Consider the following 23,420-nt stretch of genomic DNA (forward strand, 5'->3'; position numbering starts at 1 on the left):
TTGATGCATGAATTGTTGACTAAAATGTTAAACGAATTAATCTTATTAGGATCCCGCTAGGGAGACAATGAATTATTTGTACAATGTATACAATGGGCTATTAAGTTACAAAATGAACATCAATGAGCTATTAAGTTACAAAATGAACATCTCCCATACTATCTAGAATAACCATCCGTGTACTAGCGATAATAAACATCTTTTCAAAAGTTTAAACTAATTTTGGGATTTACCAAGGTTCGAACTCTTGACCTTTCGGATCTAATACTCTAATACCAAGCATGATACCACTCATCCCAAAAGCTTCAATTGATGAAAAAAGGTAACACTAATAATTATATCTCTAATACTCTCTAAATCTCCATTGTATAAATATTTCATTGGCTCCTCATACTTTCCCATCTTATTATTATACTATCTTATCTACAGTATATATATAATGGCCAATGGAATCAAGCAACAACTTAAATCGCTCATAAATCATATATCGATTTAGGGGTGTCAAAAATCTCCAGTAGGTGGGGATCTCCGTGGGAACCCCCGAATGGGACCTAATGGTGGGGAATTTTTCTCGTGGGTGTGGGGATGGGGAGCGAAATTCTCTCGAGACAGGCGCGAGGACCCGAGCGGGGATCTCCGCCCCATCCCCGATAATTTCCCGAATTTTTTAACTTACTTAATAACCTTTACTTTATTTCTAATATAGGAATTTTTTTAGTAATTTCACTCATTGAAAATTCTAACTCTATTGTTCAAGATTTTATTTTATGAACTATGATTTGGTATGTTATATTTCTTGACTTATAATCTTGAATAATTGAATAAGATATGTTTGTGTGTTTGTAATAATATTTTATAGTTTGTTTTTTAGTTTTTTTGATATTTTTTATTATAATTTTCATATGAACGTTAAACATAGGGAGATGGGAAATGAACTCCGCGGAAAACAGTCAACGGGAATGGGGATAATTATTCTCCCATAACTGAAAATGGGACGAAAACGGGGATTAATTCTGGGAGCGAAGACGGAGAACAGGGAGGCATCTCCCGCCCCCTGCTTCGCCCCATTGACATGCCTACATCGATTACGTTTACATGATAGATTACAAAGATGATCCCTACTGAGACAATCAAATGTTCGGTAAAATCTGTGACAAAGTATTCTTGTATAAATAAAACGTAGCATGTGACAAATGGCAGCAGAAATAGTATAATATCTATAAAGTCGTATCAGCAAAGTTTATAAATAGGTAAAGAAACATTGTTGTGGTGATGAGCAACCTAAATAATGAATGGACGCTTAAAAATGAGTTGAACATTGAAATTCAATTCTTTACCTTGGTATCTATACTTGACTGGTAGTGTAATACCGAATGTCTAGTAAACATTTAACATTATACGCGTCATCAACAGAAAAAGAAGAAAAACCACATTAAGAAAAAGCTAAATTTGAGGTTAGTTTGACGCAAAAATTTGTGTCATGCCAAACCTAACCAATAAATAAATGAAAAACTATACTATATGTTAATTTATAGGAGCATCGGTTAACTTTCGTTTCTATCAAATGAACATGTCTTAATAATTAATTTCAGGTTCACCAATTCACAACCACCAAGAAGATCAGTAACCATTTAACAGCAAGCCCAATCTCAAGTGGAACATTAGTACTATGCTTAATTTTCTAGTAAAGCAGTTAATGATGTCCATAAGAATTAATCCTATTGTAAAATGTGATTAATTAGTCTTCATTGACTTAACATTTATCGTTAACACGCCCAAAGTAAAAACTAAAGAACATATGAAAAACCATGTTGCCTTGCAATTTTTAATTGATTGTTTTGTGATAAACTGTAATTCAATCGATTGAGTTATAATTCAATAGATTGTTTTGATAATCCAATCGATTGGTTTTCAAGAAAACACGATTTTATGATTCATCACGAACGTAACGGATCAAATATAATTTTTTAATCGATTGGAATAGCCAAAAAGTTTATTAGGATCAATGAAAGATCTAATTTGTTATTGTTTTTGTTCTTGATTGTTAATAAACATGATAGATTTATGATAAAATAATTATTTATAAAATAAAAAATAGTTTTTATGATTAAATAAAATATATGGAATTAATTTGTAATTAAAATTTTAAAAAAATTATTTAGCAGTTATTAAAAAAACTTAAAAAATATGTTTTATTCTGGGGTCATTTAATGATCCAAACTTTCTGGCACCATCGAATCCTTAGACCATCTCCAGTAAGGAACTCATCTCAGTCCCTATTTATGGCCCACCTGTCATAAAAAGTAACTCCACATCAACTTTTGCGTCATAAACGGTAAATAGAAACTCAAAGCATCTCTCTTTTCTCCATTAGGAGGAACTAACTTTAATCCCTGTTGTGGTCCCACTTAATTAATTAATTAAAATACTTAAAATTAATGTAATTGATTTTTTTAATAATATTATTTAAATTTATAAATTTAAAAATAATTTACTATTAAAAGATATTAATATTAAATAAATTCATATATAATAATAATACACAATATATAATTCGGGATTACACTAATTTATAGTTTGTGTTTACAATTGCTAATTTTAATAATATCGTTAGCATTTTAAATTTTAAAAGTAAAAATAACTAACTCAACTAAGAATTATTTTATAAGGTGTAAAAATTAAATTTATTTTTTAATGTAAGTAAATTTAATTATTTATAATTTAATATAATAATATTTAATATTAATTATGATATAAAATCTAATTAATTATTTTTTAAATAATTAATATAAATCATTAATTAAATAAAAATATAATTATTTAATATAATTTTTATTATAATTATTACTAATTTAATTATTATTTTATTATTTAATATAATTATTTAATTATTTCAGATTTTATATTATTATTTTTTTAAAATAATTTGCCAAATGACAAGTTATTATTGGTTAACTTGAGTCTCTGTTTAGAGGGACTCCCTCACCTTAAGACCCGTGCAGAAACTCATTCCTTCTCTCCTCCAATAGTTAGAGTTCCTATGTGTCAGAAAAAAGTGAAAAAGGCACCATTGTAGATGCTCTTAGCCTACTAACTATGCCTACAACAATGAAGACTAACCTCATTAGTCATTACTGAATTTTCTCTCTCTCATTTTTTGGTCAATAAGGCCTCGGTACTTGTAGTGGTCAAAGAATCAAGAACTACACACCAATTGGGCTAGGCCATAAATTTGTTTAGTCTAAACCCAATACACTAAACAGATGGGGCCTTACACATGTAACGCTTGCTTTTTACTCCCATTTTCTTTTTTAGTAAGATTCAATAAAATCAATGATCCTTGACCCATAAAGGCCATGATATGATAAGGCCCAAAAAAATAATTTTTGATGCTGACAAGGTATTTCTTCACAAAAACGTGCTTATTATTTATTATATTTTATCAATTTACTAATGGACATAGTTTTTTTTTTTAATCTAACTTTAATTTCACTTTACTAGTAGTAACTTTTAGCTTCTTTATGCTTGCCATGATGCCTGATGGTATGGATTTATATAGACATTAAATAGATGGAGACCTGGCAATCACAGATTGACAACCGCGGTTTTTATTAGCACCATCCATCCATGTACTCTCTTTTTTATGCCACTAGTATTAATTACTTTTGAAGGTTTTTTTTAATTTAGTGTTATGCTATTCGCATCAAGGTTAACACAACAATAGATAGGAGGTCAATTTCCTGTGTTGAACTATCATATCAATGTGTTTGGTGAAGAGATGGGAGAAGAATGATTAAAGGAGCAAAAGATTTTCAATATTATTATTAATGTTCATCAGATTCAAAAGGTTAAATTGGCGGCTCATTGGACATAGATAAAATTATTATTATTATTACTACGCCGTAGTATACTTTCACGTTTATATAATTAATTAAATACAGTACAAGCTGTATACCTTCACGGGGTCAAATCCATCAAATTAAGATAAACATCGGTGGCCACGTGAGATTGGATTCCAAGTTTCAATAAATCAACTCAATTTTACAAATTGTTAGTATTAGCATTAGTATCATGAAACACATGAATGAAAGAATCTTTAATTCTTCATCAACTATCTCAAAGTTAAGCTTAGGTGTGATTTGGTAAAACTTTGACAGTTTATTAAAATTAGTCTTTTAAAGATAATTTATCAAATTTTAGAATAATTATATTTGATAAAATAAAACAAAAGTTATTTTTAATAAGTTTATAAAATTGCATAATATTACTAAATGACTGAAAAAAAAAAAAAAAGATGGTAGTAGTGGGGAGTTGGGGGCTTGGGGCAGTTATTGGGTGATACAGTTGAGAAAAATCCCGCCATTAACGTTACACATTTACCATCCTACCCTCTGAAACCGCACTCCATAAATCACACTACGCCCCCACACACACTCATCGCTCATCAGTCATCACACTCTTCTTCTACTTCTTGTCTTGGCTTTATCGAGAAAAACAGAAAGAGGAACAGAATGAGAGAGATTCTTCACGTTCAAGGAGGTCAATGCGGGAACCAGATCGGTTCCAAGTTCTGGGAAGTCATCTGCGACGAGCACGGCATCGATCCCACCGGCAAGCACCAGGCCCCGGCCGACGCCAACGACGCCGCCCTCTCCGACCTCCAGCTTGAGCGCATCAACGTCTACTACAATGAGGCTTCAGGAGGCAGGTTCGTCCCCAGGGCTGTTCTCATGGATCTTGAGCCCGGAACCATGGACAGCATCAGATCCGGTCCATTCGGTAAGGTCTTCCGTCCGGATAACTTCGTTTTCGGACAGTCCGGCGCCGGTAACAACTGGGCGAAAGGTCATTACACTGAAGGCGCTGAGTTAATCGATTCCGTTCTCGATGTTGTTCGCAAAGAAGCCGAGAACTGCGACTGCTTGCAAGGTATATATATACAACAATTGAATTGCGTTTACTCTAATTTGACTTTCGATTCTTTGAATTGCGGTTTTCATGTGACTATAACAACTTTTGAGAAATGAGTGAAAGTGAGATCTGTAATCTGTTTAAGGTAGATAGCATTGACGGGATCGCAGTGCTTCTTTAACTGGTATACAATCGTCATGCGAAATGTAGAACTGAAACTGGCTGTTAACTAACTCTGATTTAGTTTAATTGCGACTTTGAATTTGAATGTGTTAACAAGTTCAGAGAAATGAATAAAAATGTGAGATCTAGTTTCGGTGGAGAACATTGAGATTGATAGTAGTGTAGTGCTTCTGTGTTTGCGTGAGTTCTAACATGCGAACTTGTAACACTGAACTGATCTTAACTGTATTAAAACAATTTGATTAACTTCGTTGAGCAGCAGTTTTGGATGGAATGCCATGATACCATCGTTTTGGTTGCTTGATTTCCAGTGGTTGTTACAGCGTAGTGATGAATGAATTGGACGATGAATTGTGCGTTCATGAGTATATTCAGTAGAAGGAAGTGGTTTTGGATAATGGAAAGATGGTTATGAATAATGAATCAAATCATGTTTTCCAATTCAAGGGATTTTGTGCCTTAAGTTCAATTGAACCATATTGTAAAACCAGTGCAACTAATGATTAGAAATTCTAAGTTGAAATTCTGTGACGGAGAAAACAAAGTGCTGAAAAAGTTTTATATCGTGATACAGACAAAAGAAATATCAAATAAACTTTCATAAGGAAAATTGCTGAGTTACTACAGTGTTGACTGATGAACTGGTTTTCTGACAATTGTTTAATGGAACTTTTAACAACTTTATTTTGCGTTGTATCTTCGTTCTGAGTTCTGACTACTTTTCGGAGTTCTTTTTATTTACTATTCTTTGTTACTATTGTCTTTATTCATAGATCTATTAGGAAAAGGAAATCGCAGTAGTAGATCTGGATTTTGGAACCAAGTTTTCAGGAACCCGTTCCTGTTAACTTTCCATTGCAATAATTGATGCTTCATCATCATCATTGTTAATTATTATTGCTTATTTGTATTTTATAGTGTGACCCAAGGCTACCAGATTGCTTATTTTGGAGTAATTACAAATGCTGAGTTGTGGTAGCAGGTCTCCTGTTGCGTACTGCAAAGACAGGCAGGGCCCACACGGGGCTTGCTTTTTAATGCAGGGCTAAATTGAATATCTATAAGTCTATATCGTATCTTTCTTTGTTTCTTATTGAGATTGTGATTGTGATTGCGGAAACAGTGTCTCATAAGTAGGCACCGACGATGTGGTTTTACATTTATCAATTTACTAAAGAATAAATTACAGTGTCTATTCACTCCCAAATTTGTAGATATACCATAAGGCAGTTGCAAAATTGTAATAACTACATGAAATTAAGTTGAAGTTGCTGAAGGAAACATGTCTTTCTGTAGTGTTAGATGCGGACGGAAGAGAGAATCTTTGGAATCTGGAATGAGAGAAATTGAATTATTAATGGTGAAGAACTTTAGCCGTGATTTATATACATGATTTCAAAATTTTGATGACTCGTTAACTATATTAACTGCTTCAACTGTTGAGTTCCAAAAAAGATACTTGATCATGAAAAAGTTATCTTACACTCATCCTCTATTCTGATTTTATATGTGAATCTTTTGCCAGGTTTCCAAGTTTGTCACTCACTTGGAGGAGGCACGGGTTCTGGCATGGGAACACTCTTGATATCCAAGATCAGAGAAGAGTATCCAGACAGAATGATGCTCACGTTCTCCGTTTTCCCCTCACCAAAGGTATCTGACACCGTTGTAGAGCCATACAATGCTACCTTATCCGTTCACCAACTCGTGGAGAACGCAGATGAATGCATGGTTCTTGACAATGAAGCACTTTATGACATCTGCTTCAGGACTCTCAAACTCACCACTCCTAGTTGTGAGTATAAAGACCATAGCCGACCCTTTATCTAGACTCTAAGTATTATTTTTTTAAGCGCTAATTTAATAGCTCAACACTATTATTGCTGCACTGAATTGGCAAACACCAATAATTTGCATGGTACTAAAAGAATAGCTATCTAAGAATAACACCATGTAATGTAACCAATAGTATTAACTTGTCTATTTACTCTTAATTGTTTAATTTCAGTTGGCGATCTGAACCATCTGATTTCTGCAACTATGAGCGGTGTGACCTGTTGCTTGAGGTTCCCTGGACAACTGAATTCTGACCTGAGGAAGCTGGCCGTGAACCTTATCCCATTCCCTCGTCTCCACTTCTTCATGGTGGGGTTTGCACCTCTCACCTCTCGCGGCTCTCAGCAGTACGTCTCCCTCACCGTCCCAGAACTCACACAGCAAATGTGGGACGCCAAGAATATGATGTGCGCCGCTGATCCCCGCCACGGTCGGTACCTCACCGCATCAGCCATGTTCAGGGGAAAGATGAGTACAAAAGAGGTGGATGAACAAATGATCAATGTGCAGAATAAGAACTCCTCGTACTTCGTTGAGTGGATCCCCAACAACGTGAAGTCCAGTGTGTGTGACATCCCACCCAAGAATCTGAAGATGGCATGCACTTTCATCGGTAACTCGACATCGATTCAAGAGATGTTCAGGAGAGTGAGCGAGCAGTTCACTGCAATGTTCCGCCGAAAAGCTTTCTTGCACTGGTACACAGGTGAGGGAATGGACGAGATGGAGTTCACAGAGGCAGAGAGCAACATGAACGATTTAGTGGCAGAGTACCAGCAATACCAGGATGCAACTGTGGAGGAGGATGAGGAGGAGTATGGTGAAGAGGGTGAAGAACAGGTTTATGAGGAGCAGTAGTAGCTGAACCAAAACCAAAAACCAACTTTGGTAATGGTAAGCAACTTGCTTGTGTTTGTTTTACCAGATTTGCCATGTGTGTAATTTGTGACCAATATGTGTACTTGTTCCTTCTTGCTATCTGCTTTATTTTCAGCGTATGCCATGCCCTTGATATTGGTAATTTTGTATTGTTACCCTTGAGACAACATTTTTGTTGATTGCTGCATATTGTGTTCTATTATAAATGTACGAATGAGAAAGGAGGCTGTTTGTTGTTTCTTTTTCATTTTATTTTATTTCGGCTTTGGGTCAACTGGAGATAGACCTTTCCTTGATGAGGAAGATGAACAAAAAGTTAAAAATCACAGGGTTCAATATTGGGCCGTCTTCTTGAGCAATGGATCCACTGCCTGAGACCATTTTTTCAGCTAACAATCCACCCATTGGCATGGCTGTTAAAACTGAAATCAAATATTTGACAATAAATCTCTCAGGTAAAAAAGCCCAAGTCAATAATTGAGTTGTAGCCTTTTCTTTGGGCCTCAGCCCTGTTGATAAACCAAAAACATGTTAAAAATAAAAAATAGATGACAATAAAAACTAATTCTTTCTATTACCAAAAAAAAAACTAATTATTTCTAAATTTGACCAGAAACAATGTCAAAAGAAACTAATTCGAAATTTCAAATTAAATAAATGTATGAAATGTTATTTGAAAAAATTAAATGGAATTTGCAAACTTATTTTAAATTGGGTGCAGCATGTGGCGTGACATTTGAAATTCGAAATGTTTCCTTTTTTTTTGCTCCTCTTTAGTTCTTTACTTTTATTCTCGACGGGGACACTTTTTTTTTTCCCCCTCTATAATGGCTAGTTTTAGGAGGGGCGATGTAAGTGTGAGATTTCCCAACTGACCAATGAAGAAAGAATGAAACGTATTTATTTGTGGAAAGTGATCATAATCCCACCATGTTGGGATCATAAGTCATAAACGATTGCTTCCAAATCTGATACGAAATCTCCAAAAAAACTAGGAATCTACAACGTTATTATCACATGTTGTTTCCAAATTTATGCCATTCACGATAATCCGACCAAAAACTCAAAGGGTTCCTTATATACATTCCAGCAAACGCTACACTAACAAAAAAAGGAAACAACCCTATTACCATATTTAGGATTCTATAGTATCTGTCAAAAAAAAAAGGGGGCTATAGTGAAATTGCAACTCAAAAATGAGCTTATCTGATTATTATAATTCTCGAACCAAAATTACTTTCAAGAAAGAAAATAAAATTTTAGATGAGAGAAATTAAAAGAGAAAAGAAGCATACTAGTATCATCTACAAGAATATCGTGACTTAGTGGCTGTAGAATTCTTGAGCCTGTTTTTCTGAAGCCTCATCTGCCTAGCTTGAGCTGCCATAACTCTGCTCAAATCCTTGTTTGCAGCAGTCGTATCCAACGGCTGGTAAGAGTCCACCTGAACGAAATCTTCAGGAAAGGCGTTGAGATCAGGAATCACTGGTTGCACTATGTTACTATTACCATTATTGTTGACAATAGCCAATGATGAATTTGGTGAAGATGAAGAAGGTGCTTCCATTTGCATCAATTTTTTTGGTAATTGATTAATTCCCTCCCTGCTACACAATTGGGGTGCCTCAGAATGGTTATTGACCCTCAGTCTTATGTGATGTGGTGCGTTTGGCGCTTGTAGATTATGCAATTCATGAGGCTTATTGTTTTCTTGATATTCGCCCATGGAATTTGATGAGTTCCTTGGTGCATCATGGCCCAATTTTTGTTGCATTTCACACCCAATTTCCATGCTGCTATTTTTGCATTCACTTTTGGGGCCATTATTTAGCTGTAAATTGGAAAAAAAAAATAGAAATTCCATCAATCAAAAGCTAAATAAAGTTTTGGACCCACCATTAGACAAGAGATAGAGTCATAACTAAATGCTAATACTATTCTACAATCCTCTCTTTTTATTTTTTTGGTACTATTACTATATGCTACATTAAAACAAAAACCCAATAATGGTAGTATGAAGTATGAACCAACTGATATAACTCATTGGATTCTAACTCTTTAATAGATAGATATAATATTTTTTAGAGGAAAATAAAAAAAAAAAGGATGAAGCGAGATTAATATAAAAGTACCTCTAGTTTTCTTTCTTTCAACTTCGAATTGAAGGCCCTCAATCGGTCACGGAAATTCTTCACATTTTCTATCTCCTGTTTGAATTCCAAAAATGAGTGAGAAGAGAGAGATTTTTAAAACAAAAAAAGGAAATATAAAATCAACAAATGCCCAAAAACGAACCATTTAATGAGGAGCGAAAAAAAGGGTAAATAGAGAATCTTACCTTATTCAGCGAAGCTTGGCTCTTAGTCAAATCTTCTATAAGTTTTAGATAATGTTCTCTCTTCTACAAGTTTTGATAGAATAACCCAGCAAAAACCCGGAAATCAGAAGATGGGAAGATAAACCAGGAAAAATAAATAAATGAATAAACCACGTGTATTTTTTAAAAATTTGTCTACAGTAATTTTGTTAAAAAAAATTCCAGACCAATAATTCATTATTAGCCAAAAAAAAATATGGAAGATAACTTAGACCCAGTAAAAATGACAACAGTAACATAACATTAACAGAATCGATCAGAAGAACACATTATGGATCAAACAAGAACTAACAAAATTTGATGAATGAAGAAAAATTAAATACTAATATTAAATTAAAACAATTATTTTTTTATTATTTCAATTTAACTCCAACAAGAGCTCTTCATCAAAGGGGTCAAAAAACACTATTAAAAAAATTAGAAAAGAAAAATGAGAAGAGAGAAGATAAACATATACCCTTTTGAGAGAGGCTTTGGCTCTTAATATGTTATTGGGCTTTTCGTCAGATTCAGTTAGCGATAAGGACAAAGGAGTTGCTGGGCTTGGAGCTTCTCCTTTCACCGCCGCCGCCGCCACAACACCGCCGTCACCACCACCGTTACTCACCGGCGGCGGAGAAGAAGAGAAACGGCGGAAAAAGCTAGGTTGAATTGCAGATCTCTTCTTCTTTCGTCCCCATTGGAACGGTATTCGTACCTCTGATTCAAATTCCAACACCATGTCATGCAATCTCACAAGGATGTCAAAAACCTCTCTCTCATCTTCGGTCAACTGCGTTGACCTCACACGACCACCTGAACCGTTTTCACCATTGCTCTGTTCCATCTCTATCTTCTTTCTCTGTTTCAGTTTCGTGGTTTGGGGACGTAAGTGAAAATTTGCATTGGGGTTTTAGAAAAGAGAAGATTTTTTATGAGCGTAGCGGCAAAGGAGTGAGGTATGGGAATGGATTGAGGAGGAAGATAGAGAGGATTAGAGAGAGAAAAGAGAAAAGAAGAGAGTGTGCTGCGTTGTTGTGTTGTTGCTTCGATTTTATTTCTCTCTGATAATAAGAATTAAAAAAAAAAAAAAAGGAATTGGAAAATCAGTGGCTAGGTTCTGGCTTCTGACACGTGTCATCTTTGCAGAGATTGGGGTTGGCTACCTTCTCTGCTAGGGTTTATATACCCTCAGCATGCTGAAATTGTTTAGCTTACACATTTTTAAAAGGAAAACAAAACACGAATTAATATTTTCTCTTCTAAAATAATTCATTTTTATTAATAAAATATTTAAAGGAACAACATATTGAAATTTAAATATTATTTCATACTTATAAAATATATTAAATACGAACAAATATTTGAAACATAATTTGGAGTACAAGAGCCAATAAACACCACATTACAACAATGCACAACAAAATAGACCATACAACTAACTAGACATGCATGTAGGAGATACTATTGCCCAAACAAGTGACTACATTTGTTAAGCTCTATTGTTTTTTCCATGGTTTTGATAACTAGATTGAATTGGTTAGCTCAATTAGGTCAAACAGAAATTGACTATCGCACCAATTTGATTCCGAACAAAATTAATTACAGACAAATAGGTTAAAATTGAACAATTTAGTGAACCAATCAAATTAATTTAATTTTTTATTGATTAATCATTTTTTTTATGTCTAAACATACAAAGAAACATAGCAAACATTATCTTGTATCCGAGTGAATTATTTGTTGGAGATCAACACAAGGCTCAAATCAAATAACATTATTAGAGTTACTCTTAACACCATATTTAGTCATCCAATCTGCAGCTATATTTATTTCTCAGAACACCCACTCAATGTGAATAAGTCAAATATGAGATAAAAACTCCTGAATATTGTGAACTAAATTTGTTACTTTAAATGAATACCCACTTGTAAGGTCATACATGATGGGCAGAATGTCAAGAAATTCGTTTCACATATAATATCTCTCAAACCGCAATTCTAAGCTAAAACCAACCCCCTCCAAACAGCAAATAATTCACATCTGATAATAAGTTAGTGGGAATGCTTCTAGAGCCGCCCGAGATCAAACCTCCCATAGAATCTCTAATAATACACCTGAACCCTGCTAAATTTAAATCCGGATACAAGCTTGCATCACAATTAACTTTAAACAGCTGCTTACCAGTGGTTCCCAACACAAGCAATTTTGGAGAGACTTAAAGGCATTGTTTCGATTCCTGTAAACCTGTAAGACCTTGACAGTAATTTTGGCCAAGTCAACAACCTTGTGGTCTGTCCAAGGGTCGTTAGCATTGAATATGTCATTGCACCTATGTCTCTATACCCACCAAAGTCCTGCACTAAAAGACGCCTCATTGTTAGCCAAGGCCTCCCAAAACCACTCTTCAAGAGTAGTACCAGTCGTCGAGTCCAAGATACTAAGATCCAACATATGCCAAACCAAATTGTCTTTGATCGTTCCCAGTCTCTAAGGCAATGCTCCATTGGTTTCTGCCCTTGTTACATCTCTTACACATATCTAAAGAAGCTAAATGCCGCTTGAATCGAAAAGTCTCAGTCAGTACAGCATTATGTAAGCCAAGCCATATAATGAATTTGAACTTCTCCGAAATGTTAGCATTTTAAAACCAGTTTCAGTTGCTATTGGCTTTCCAATTCAAGGTTTTCTCTAATAACCATCTATAACACTCCCTTGCACTATACTTTTTTGTTGTTGCAGGTCACCACTCCTACTGTGGCTCCAACTCATTCGAACTAGGATATCTCAGACCATGAATAAACTGCTTAATCTCATGCAGAATAGGCATGGTAAGACTATCAACCTCCCCAAGATACTCCTATCCACAAGTTAGCCACTATAAAATCTGATTCGCAAATATGCATATAAGGAAAAAGGTTGCAAAGCTTACCAAAATGAGTCCACTCATCATACCAAACTAATTTGTGGACATTTCCAACATTCTAGCGAAACCCTTCCTTGAGATGCTCATAGGCATTAACAATGTTCTTCCAGGTAGCTGATGAAGAATTTCTACTGTTTTTGTTCATATCAGACTGATTTCTGAGATATTTATGCTTCAGAACTTGCTCCCACAACTTTTTGCTATTATTTAGATAATTCCATACCAGCTTTTCAAGAAACGCCATGTTAGCACAGGAAGTATCCCTAATACCCAATCCTCCTGCCCTTCTAGGAGTTATGGCAACCTCCCATGTGACCAGAGGCAGCCCTTTCCCGATCGCTTGGCCTTTCCACAAGAACTGTCTCATCAAGAAATCAATTTTATTACATGCATATTTCGGGAGAAGAAAAATTTGCATGTCATAAACCGAGATAAAGGCCATAACTGACTTAACAAGATAAAGCCTCCCTACCTTATTCAGCGGGCATCTTTGCCAACTGGAGAGCTTCCTCGAAATTTTTTCAATAACCTCTTGAGTCGTCCTCCTGGAAGCTTTGGCATGGCCGATGTTAATTTCTAGGTATTTACCCAAATCATTGCAGAACCGGATGTTAAAGACCCCAGAGAAAACCTCTTTCCTCCTCTCTGACACCTTCTTGGAACACTGGGCCTTCGACTTATGAAGATTTACCTTTAGACCTAACTCTCTAGAAAACAAGTCCAGGCAATGCATAACCTCTATTACTTGAGCTTTCGATATCTTACAGAAAAGTAAGAGGTCATCTGCAAACATCAAATGAAAGAGTCGAGGTCCATTTCTAGAAACCGCTATTGGGTTCCACGAACCTTGAGAAACTCTATGAGAGATAAAGCAAGCAAGCATTTCCATACATAGTACAAATAGATATAGAGACATAAGATCTTCTAGCCTCAACCTTCTCTTTGGATTGAAATTTTAGAGCCTGTTCCCATTTCACAAAACTGTCAGCGAAGAGGAAGTCACACAATTTAATATAAGATTAATGGTAGCCTTTGAAAATTTAAATCGGTCCAAAATAGCCTCCAAAAAATGCCAATCTACCTTACCATAATCTTTTTTCAAGTCAATCTTGAATGGCATGGTCCCTTTTCGAGACTTGGTGTTCCTCATGAAGTGTATAACTCCTAAGCAATGATAATATTCTCTATGGTTCCTTTCATTGGAATGAACCCGCCTTGCTAAAGACAAATGATCTCCGACAGAAAAGGTCTGAGCCTGCTAACTAGAATCTTTGTAACAATTTTATAAATTACATTACATAAGCTAATAGGCCAAAACTCTCGTAAGAAAGAAGGAACTTTCACTTTAGGAATTAGAACAATGAGAGTATAAAAAATAGTCTCATTCATTGGCTCACTCTCAAAGGCTCGTTTGACCAGTTCACACACATCATTGCCAAGAGAGTCCCAAAATTTTTGTAGAAAATTGTTCGAAATCCATCTGGTCCTGGGACTTTAAATAAACTCATGGTCATCACAGCTCGTTTAACCTGTTCCGACATCATTGATTACACTAGCTTTTGACAAACCACAATACTAAGAGACAGACAGGAAAAAGGCCCCGTGACATCCAGGTCAATATCCTCCCTTGTAGAAAAGAGTTTTTGAAAGAAAGAATTTGCCGAGGTTTCTAAAGTCGAAGTCTCCGTGACCCAAGACCCATCCTCCAAAAATAACCCATGAATCTTGTTCCTCTTTCACTTGATAACCGTCTGCAGATGAAAAAATTTGTATTTCTGTCTCCATATCTCACCCACTGTTCTCTAGATTCTTGGTACCATAACAGCTCTTCTCGAATACGAACATAATTCAGTTTCTAATGCAAAAATTGCTCTTTGATCCTAAGCCGTTGATCCTTCCGACTCTTCAGAGTAATCTAAACGTCATTCAAAAGCCTCTCAAGCTCCCTTTTCTTAACAAAAATGTTGCCAAAAATCTTTTTATTGAAGCTAATTGCATCTTTCTGAACCTCCAACAAATATTTGACCACATCCAGAGCTTCTTTATTCCAAGTTGTATAAATAACATTCCTAAAAAGAGGATGAGTCATCCATGTAACTTTGAATCTGAACGGACGATGGCCCTTGGTAGTCCTCTCTGCCATCTTGCACCTAGTGAACAATGGGCAATGATCAGAGTGAATGCACACCAACACCTCAGTATAAGCCTCCAAAAATATTAGTTGCTAGTTCTGGTTGATGATTGCTCTGTCAAGCTTCTTAGCCACCTGAACCTACGTCTCACATTCCTGTACCAAGTAATCTTCTCCCAATAGCACCCATATTAAACAACCCACAATCCTCTAATGTTTTCGAATATTGTTCAGCTCTGGCAAGACTGAACTGCCCCCTCTAACTTCTCTCTGCAACAGAACATTATTAAAGTTCCCTAACACGATTCAAAGTCTGTGGATCATATTAGCAATCCTTGTCAAGTCAACCCACATATCTTTACACCGATGTATATGCGGTTAGCATACACCACACTGTAGTAACTAGAAGTATTATCTATAGTGATTTCAAAACTGGTACATTGATCAACTACATCCAACACTCTCACAGAAATATTTGAATTAGAATATAAAACCTAAATACCCCTACTATGACCATTAGCCTCAACAACACTAACACGTCGATAACCTAGATTATTCCAAAAAGATGTCCTCCTCTTGAAAAGAATTTGGGTTTCAAACAAAATAAAAAAAGTATGGTGAATTTTATTCACTAATTCTTTACTATGAACCCGAGCCAATTCATTAGAAGTTTCTCTAATATTCCAAAATAAAAAAGCTTAAATCTGAATAATTCATAAAATACTTGTACTGTTAAAAGGACCAACCTCAACCGAAGTGCCATAAGGAGATGATGAAAATCTACCATCATATCCCCAAAGACTTGTTTGTCCTTACCCGGTTGTTGCTCGGTTTGTCTGTATCCCTCCACAGGCAACCATTCCAATTCGTTGATTTGCTGCTTGCTGGTGTCACCAAGGCAGTCAACAGCGAATTTCGCAAAGAAGAAGGGCGCAACCTCTTGTGCCCGTTTTTGATAAGGCCAGTAAAAGTTGGAACCGGAACGGAGACAACTTTGTCCTTTACCCCTTGTTGTTTGGAAGACGCTGTGCAAGCTTGAGAGAAAAAAAGAGATCCGCCAACCGACCCGGTCTTCACCTCTGATCTGACTCCTCTCATACTCGGTGTAAAGTCACGATTTTGGGCCAATTTTTTATTTAAGTGTAACGACACTTTGCCTTTAGAGATTTGTTGGGCTTTGTTTGATTGGCCAAATTTTCCTCTCCTTTTACCGCTGACTTTGGTCCAGCCAGCCAAATGCTGGACCCTACTTCCTTCCCATGCAACGTACCAGCCAATTCCTCCCTAATATCCGCAACTATCACTGAATCTTCGGGATTATATCCAAATTCAAAAATTTTCTCTTTCGAATCTTCATGTGGCTGCACCACCCGCACTGCCGTCTCGGTCACTAAGGTTCCCTTTCCATCCACCTCTCTTGACAATATCGGAGTCTTTGGATGTCCGAAACAATTGCACTTGTCACAAATAAGATGTAAAAATTCATACTCCACCTTATATTCAAACTCATCGACAATCACACTTTGAACCATCGGCAAACCAAGATTAATTTTTACGCAAACTCGAGCAAATTGTCCCTGCCAATTTAGTAGCCAGATCCAATTGGTCTTCCCAACAGCAGAAGCAATTCTCATCATGGCTTTATCCCAGTAATACCATATGCTCAAATTTAAATCCAAACCATAGTCTCCTAAAAATGTTCTCACAAGGTTTAAAATCGGGTGACCACGGCTTAACTGCAATATAGTGACGGAAGATTATCTATGGCCTCTTAGTAAAACCTTCTCTCGATCCTCCATAACCCTTCCGTTTGTGAATCAAGATTGTGTAACTAAGGTTTTTTTCAAGAACCTTAATCACAATTGCCTCCTTGTATGGTTTAGAAAGGATGTTTGTAGCCTCTTCAGAGAAGCAAACTCTCGAAGGCATAGGATCTCTTTGTTTTTTGATGACCACTGCCATTGGAATCCTCATCTAGAGCCTTAGCCCGGTCTATTCCTGAGATTATCGAAAAACCAATCACCTTATCACAAAAAAAATCTTAGAAGTCACCCTAAAATTAATACAGTGCTTACCTGATCTCTCCTTCACACTTGATGCAAACTTTCCCACGCTCTCCTCCTTATCTCTTCCTACGGCATGGTCATCTTCCTCAAACGTTCACTCCCGTTCTCTTTTTCTCTCATTCTCTTTGAGTACGGAGTACGTACTCTTTCTATGCTAGGGTTTTATATTTAATGTGAAATAAATTATGAGATATTCTAAAAATAAATATTTGCGTTTTTTTGCTAAAAAATAATAATTAATAAGGACTAATTATAAATTTTTATATAATATCAAAATTCAATTATAAATTTTAAAAATATAGATATATAATTAAAAATTTGGTAAAATTACATAAATTAATAGAATAATTTTTTAAAATTTTTTATAATATCTTGTAGCTTAATAAATCAAAGATTAATTTATTGTTTGAACTCTATTTAAGAATTTATCGCTTACTAATAAATTATTGTATTTGCATATACAAAGTATTCATTAGTCCAACTTAAGTTGGTTAACTAATAGAATAATCAAATTTATTTGTTTTTTTGGTCTTAATCAAATTCATATTTTTGGGAAAGAATCAAATTCATTTAAATTACCCTCTAGGCATGAGAAAATTCAGAAGACTTGATGGGCTCACTTCTGTAGTTCTATTTTTGTTATTAAATGAATTTTGCGGAAGTCTCTTCTTCGATCAAGGTAATGCGTTTAGAATATTTTTTTTTTCGGTGAATATCGGGGCCAACGGCCCATTCGTTTAGAATATAATTGGGCCTTCCGCGGTTAGCCTTTTCATGAAAATGCTAGGAAGCACATAAGATACAAAAATGTTCAATTGTGTATGTGGTATAACCAACATAAATTACAAAAAAAAAAAAAAAGAGTGGTTCACCTTAAAAAAAGTCAATAAAATGATGCAAGTATTATGCATTCATCAGAGGCCCAAAATGAAAAAAAAAAAACCTCGTGAAATGCAAATATATAAAAAGGATATGAAAAGTTTGGTGTCCAATTTTAATTTTTTCATTTTAATCCTATGAAAAAAAAAAAAACTTGTGAAATGCAAATATATAAAAAAGATATGAAAAGTTTGGTGTTCAATTTTAATTTTTTCATTTTAATTCTATTAATAAAGAGTAATGGATATAAATTTTATTTTAAAAAAGTAATTATTAATTAACTTTTCTTTATTTATGTTGCCGTAACTTTTTTATTTCACGCATAGTTTCTATCCATATCGTTCTCTTTCTTATTCTATTTTTTTGTTTCAGATCTTCATCTACTTTTATTAATTCTTTTTTTATCTCTCTATATCTTTTTTTTTTCATTTATTAAATTAATTATGTATTAAAATAATTTTATTTTTTTGTCTCCAAAAAATACAAAGAAAAATGACTCATAATTAAGCATACCAAAAACTCCATTACAAGTTATCATTAAAAATTTTATTTTTATGATAATTATAAAAAAAAAGTGGTTATAACTGTTTAATAATTTATGGGTGATGTTTATGAACAATATATAAAGTGGATATCAAAAATTTAGTGTCCAATTTTAATTTTTCTATTTTAATCTTATTAATGAAGAGTAATTGATATATCTTCCATTTTAAAAAAGGTTAAAAAAGTTATTATCAATCAACAAAGAATATATATTTTTTACGATAATATGATTTACATGAATAATTAAGAATGAAGCAATTTTTAAGGAAGAAAATATATTTTAGTGAATCTTTGACTGAAAATAAATTATTTTATTACTTGTGGGATTTAGAAGGGATGAGTACAAAAAAAAATAGTTTTAATTTATATGATTTAGTACTTATTATATACTTTGTGATACACTTTACTCTGACTTATAATTTGGCTTTAATTTTTAACAAATATAAATAGAGAATTTATTGTATGTATATATGTATTTTTTAAAGAATGATATTATAAAATGATAAATTCAGTTTTTGATTTATAATATTATTTAATTGATATATACTATTAATCATTTGTTTTGTAGTTTTTTTAGATTAATATATTAATTTTACGACTAATTTTTATATATCATATATTTAAAGATAAATTAAAATTATCCCATACAATATTAATTGGTTAACATTAGTACTAATTATACTATAGCGCTTTTATTTTAATGAATTATTTTTTTATTCATAACATCTTTTATTTTATTAGATCACATTGTATTTTATATTATTCTTGATTCTACTATTTGACCACAAATAAATTAATCATTTTTAAATTTTGTTTTAACTGTTAGTTTACAATTCTTAATTTTGTTTTAATTTGTAATTTTTGTTTAGTTTATTTTTAATAGAATTTGATTTATTTATTTATTCTAAAGTCTTGTTATTATATTTTTAAAAATTCTTGTATGTAGTTGATTTTTGTGGTAGAATTATCGCACTAATGTTTGAAAATAAAATTGTAGCAAGGAGAAGGAGAGAAGGAGTTGTAGTAAAAAAATCCAATATTAAAGATCAAGTTGTAATTACAATCAAAGTTTTGTTTTTTTTAATATATCTTTTTTTTTCCTTGCATAAATAACAGTTAAAAACGGTAAAAATTTAATTTAAACTTTTAAATGAGTAACTAAGTCTAATATTTCAACTAAGAATTTGCTTTTACTTGTATTTTTTTTAACCTACTTTTGTACTTTTTTTTAAATACAACCAAACCACAACATTTATAAAGTGAAACTGTACAGATATATTTATATTTATTTTTAAAAAATTATTATTAATTGGTTTTATGTAGATCGTAAATCAAGACATTGTAATATTTGATTGTTTTACTAAAATTATTTTAAAGTTTTTCTATCAATACTTAATTTGTTATTTTTCTAAATTTAAAATAACAAATCATATTACTTCATTATTCATGTGCAAAATTATTTTTATTTTAGGTTCTTTACGTATTCAAATTATAATTTTATTATTATGTCTATAATTCAGCAAATGTTTGAAAATAATAATTTATTTCTTCTTGATCAGATAATGTACTTATGAATAAAGAGAAAATCTCTACATACAAGTGTTTTGTGTTTACAAGCTTTACAAGTCTGAAGAGAACGAAACCCACTAAACACGCTGCTTATGTTACGTGCCTCTTTAACAGACTTTTAAATCAATTCAAATTAATTAACGCGCAAATATATAACTTCCATTTTTCAAAAGATTTCGTTTCTTTTTTTGAGTTTCTTGCCAAATTTGTTGGATCTCCTTCGTGCGTTCTCTCTTTACTTCGTTTTTTTTTTTTTTCGATTTTCATGGTTTCTGAAATCAAGCTTTGAAATCGTTTTGAAGATAATGGAACTTCAGAAATATACCCAAACGATTAAATAAATACACCCAAACGATTATAGAAATACATCCAAACGGTTACATAAAGGATTACAGAATACACCCAAAGGATTACAGAAATACACCCAAAGAATTTAAGAAATACACCCAAAACAGGGAGAGACAGTATATTTCTTCTTGAAATCTTTTAATGTTTTGCTGGTTAAGGATGCACATGGCAGAGACAATTTAAAAGAAAAACCTAGAAGAACAGTAAAACAGTACCTTGAATAATGTTTCTTCGTTTTTCGGGTGATTTTTTATGGAGATTTGTATCTTTTCTTCTTGATTTCTTCTACTCTTCGCGAGGAGTTGGAACGTTTCTGCAAAATCGTAGTTTGTTTTGAATGTCCCTTGAATCTTGACGGTTTGCGTTTTGATTGAGGAAGAAGAGAAAGAGTGAACGTGTTGTGGAAGGGTGATTAAGGCGCGTGTGTTGGACACTTGATTCTAAAAGCGTGGTGCGCATGTTTAGATTTGGAGCAACTTGTATAGCTTGTACGCCAAAAAAGCTTGTATGTGTAGCAAGCCTGATGAATAAATAGCTTCAATTTTAAAGAATGATATTTTATTACTTACTTTGTATTTCATCTCTTTAATTTTTATTTAATTATCTTTAATATTATTTATTTATTTATTCGAAGATTCTCTTCAAAAACTATCAATTTAGTATTCAAATTATGTTATAAAAATATCTTTACATATATTTTTAAATTACAATTTCTATATTTTTGCTAAATTCTATACTATTCAAGAGGAATAACCCAATAAATATTTAAATTTTTTTCTCCTTTTTTTTACTATTTCAACTCTTAAAATTTATAATTATTTTTTACTCTTTTTTTATTTTTTTGTAATTCTTTATTAACTATTCTAATATTTATACTTCTATTTACATAATATTTTATGTACATGTTAATTCACATAAGACTTTTGAATTTCTTTTAATTATTTTTAGAATGTTATTCACTTTTAAATGTAACTGAAATTAATAATTTAATACAAATTGATAAATTATTTTATTTTATTAATTAAAATTATGATCGTTATTGTTTGTTCATTCAACTAATTATAATAATACGAAAAGTTTTTATTTTGCTGAAATTTTAAAAAATTTGGATGCAATGACCTTTAAATTATATGGTTTAAGATTCAAATATAATTTTTTAAATGAATATTGTTTGAAACTAGAAAAAATATTATAAAAATATTGTATAAATATTAAAAAATATGTTGATCATATATGCTAATTTAGATAGTCAAAATAAAAAAATAAATAACAAAAAAATATAAAATTTCACCTTTTGTTTTGTGGTACAAAAATAATATATAATAATATAATAAATTGTAATATTTTGATATAAAAAAAAGGCATGAAATTTTTAAGATAAAATGAAAAGATGTCACATTTTATGTTTTAGATAATTTAAAAAATATTCATTTTAGAGAAAGTTAAAAATATTCTGACATAAAAAAAACTATTTAATAAAATTAAGGTAGAGAAAGAGAGAGAGTTGAAATTTTGTAACTAATAAAAAAAATCACTACCATCAACTTATTAAATTTGAGTAATATCAAGTGAAAATTAAGAAACAAATCAGAATGATAAATTTAAAAGTTTTCTATCTCTCTTTATATAGTGTTTTATTTTAAGTAATTATTTTTTATGGATAGTATTTAAATGACAAACAAAATAGTAAAAAAATTCGCATTAGTTATAAAAATTAATGTTATCCTTATAGTATGATTGCATTATTTCAAAACATACAAAATGAAATAATAAAGTGTAGTTTAATTATTGTGTTCATACGTAAAACTTATATAATAACAGTCCAATATAAAAAACAATGATAATCTTCTGTTCTAAGATATTATATTAACTTGTAACTTAAGTTTATAATTATTAATTAAAAACTTACAATAATATACTATTTTTATTATATTAGTTAAAAATAATATATTTTAATATTATTTTTTAAGATTATTAAAATTAAATTTTGATAATTTGAACAAAATTTTTTAATGTTTTATGTATTAAATTTTTTCTTAATGGAACAATAAAGTTACTTAACAGTTACATAAAAAAAACTATTATTCTTATAAAAAATGTTATTTGTACACTAAAATCAACCACTAAAATCAGCCACTAATGTATTTGTGTATAAATACATATATGATTTAATTTATTTTCAACGTGTATTTATATTCTAATATGTATTTTATAATGGTGGCCAACTTTGGTGGCTACTTTTGGTGTACACTTAGCATAGTCCTATTTTTTATACATTTAGATATTCAAAAGACAAAAACGAATTCTTTTAATAACACTTTAACAACTCATAAAAATTAACATAATGGATGGTTATAGATCAAAGTGATAGACAATATTGAAAATTATAATAATAGTACTTGATGATAATTAATTACGATTGGGTGAAGAGAAGGTGGGAGGAAAAAAACGAAAAAAGAGAACATGGTAATATGAAAGTTGCGGTACAATGACAGATATGTGTATAGAGAATAATAGTAAAAGAAAATAATAGTGTTCGATACAGTGAAGGAATATAATAAAAATATAAATCAATAATTTTGAAAAAATAATAAAATTGAAGATAATTTAATAAATTGAATATAAAATTTAGAATTATTCATGAAGATAAAGAATTTATTAAATATAATGTTTTATCTTTGCTTCATAACTCAAATAACATAGTCTCTTTATCTTTACCTAAAAATCTCATATTCGAATTTCAATCTCATCGGTTGAAAAAATAAATAAATAAACTTATATAATGTTTATAAA

The 23,420-nt window shown here is 32.2% G+C and overlaps 3 protein-coding genes across 3 annotated transcripts; 1 reads left to right on the forward strand and 2 right to left on the reverse strand.

Annotated features, from left to right (window-relative positions):
* Positions 1-4,056: 4,056 nt before the first annotated feature.
* LOC112754306 (tubulin beta chain) lies at positions 4,057-8,049 on the forward strand. The gene is made up of 3 exons (XM_025801919.3): positions 4,057-4,929; positions 6,620-6,889; positions 7,103-8,049. Exons 1-3 carry the CDS (start codon positions 4,512-4,514, stop codon positions 7,786-7,788), a joined length of 1,374 nt encoding a protein of 457 aa, XP_025657704.1. The 5' UTR covers positions 4,057-4,511; the 3' UTR covers positions 7,789-8,049.
* Positions 8,050-8,829: 780 nt separating this feature from the next.
* LOC112754307 (uncharacterized) lies at positions 8,830-11,363 on the reverse strand. Its single transcript, XM_025801920.3, has 4 exons — positions 10,644-11,363; positions 10,148-10,210; positions 9,942-10,016; positions 8,830-9,640 (listed from the first exon to the last, which is right to left on the reverse strand). The coding sequence occupies exons 1-4, from the start codon at positions 11,010-11,012 to the stop codon at positions 9,110-9,112; spliced, it is 1,038 nt and encodes a 345-aa protein (XP_025657705.1). The 5' UTR covers positions 11,013-11,363; the 3' UTR covers positions 8,830-9,109.
* A 1,786-nt stretch (positions 11,364-13,149) lies between these two features.
* Positions 13,150-13,980, reverse strand: LOC140179799 (uncharacterized). The gene has a single exon (XM_072219568.1). The coding sequence runs from the start codon at positions 13,978-13,980 to the stop codon at positions 13,150-13,152; it is 831 nt and encodes a 276-aa protein (XP_072075669.1).
* Between the last annotated feature and the right edge of the window lie 9,440 nt (positions 13,981-23,420).

Source organism: Arachis hypogaea, chromosome 16, assembly GCF_003086295.3.
Source record: "Arachis hypogaea cultivar Tifrunner chromosome 16, arahy.Tifrunner.gnm2.J5K5, whole genome shotgun sequence".
NCBI lineage: Eukaryota > Viridiplantae > Streptophyta > Magnoliopsida > Fabales > Fabaceae > Arachis > Arachis hypogaea.

Bases quoted from the DNA above. Each gene is read 5' to 3' on its own strand.
- LOC112754306 (XM_025801919.3), top strand. From the start codon at position 4,512: ATGAGAGAGATTCTTCACGTTCAAGGAGGTCAATGCGGGAACCAGATC. The intron at 4,930-6,619 runs GTATATATATAC...ATCTTTTGCCAG, and splicing joins GAACTGCGACTGCTTGCAAG to GTTTCCAAGTTTGTCACTCA. The intron at 6,890-7,102 runs GTGAGTATAAAG...GTTTAATTTCAG, and splicing joins CAAACTCACCACTCCTAGTT to TTGGCGATCTGAACCATCTG.
- LOC140179799 (XM_072219568.1), bottom strand. From the start codon at position 13,980: ATGGAAATGCTTGCTTGCTTTATCTCTCATAGAGTTTCTCAAGGTTCG.
- LOC112754307 (XM_025801920.3), bottom strand. From the start codon at position 11,012: ATGGAACAGAGCAATGGTGAAAACGGTTCAGGTGGTCGTGTGAGGTCA. The intron at 10,211-10,643 runs GTATATGTTTAT...CAAAACTTGTAG, and splicing joins CCAAAGCCTCTCTCAAAAGG to AAGAGAGAACATTATCTAAA. The intron at 9,641-9,941 runs GTACTTTTATAT...TCCAATTTACAG, and splicing joins TGAAAGAAAGAAAACTAGAG to CTAAATAATGGCCCCAAAAG.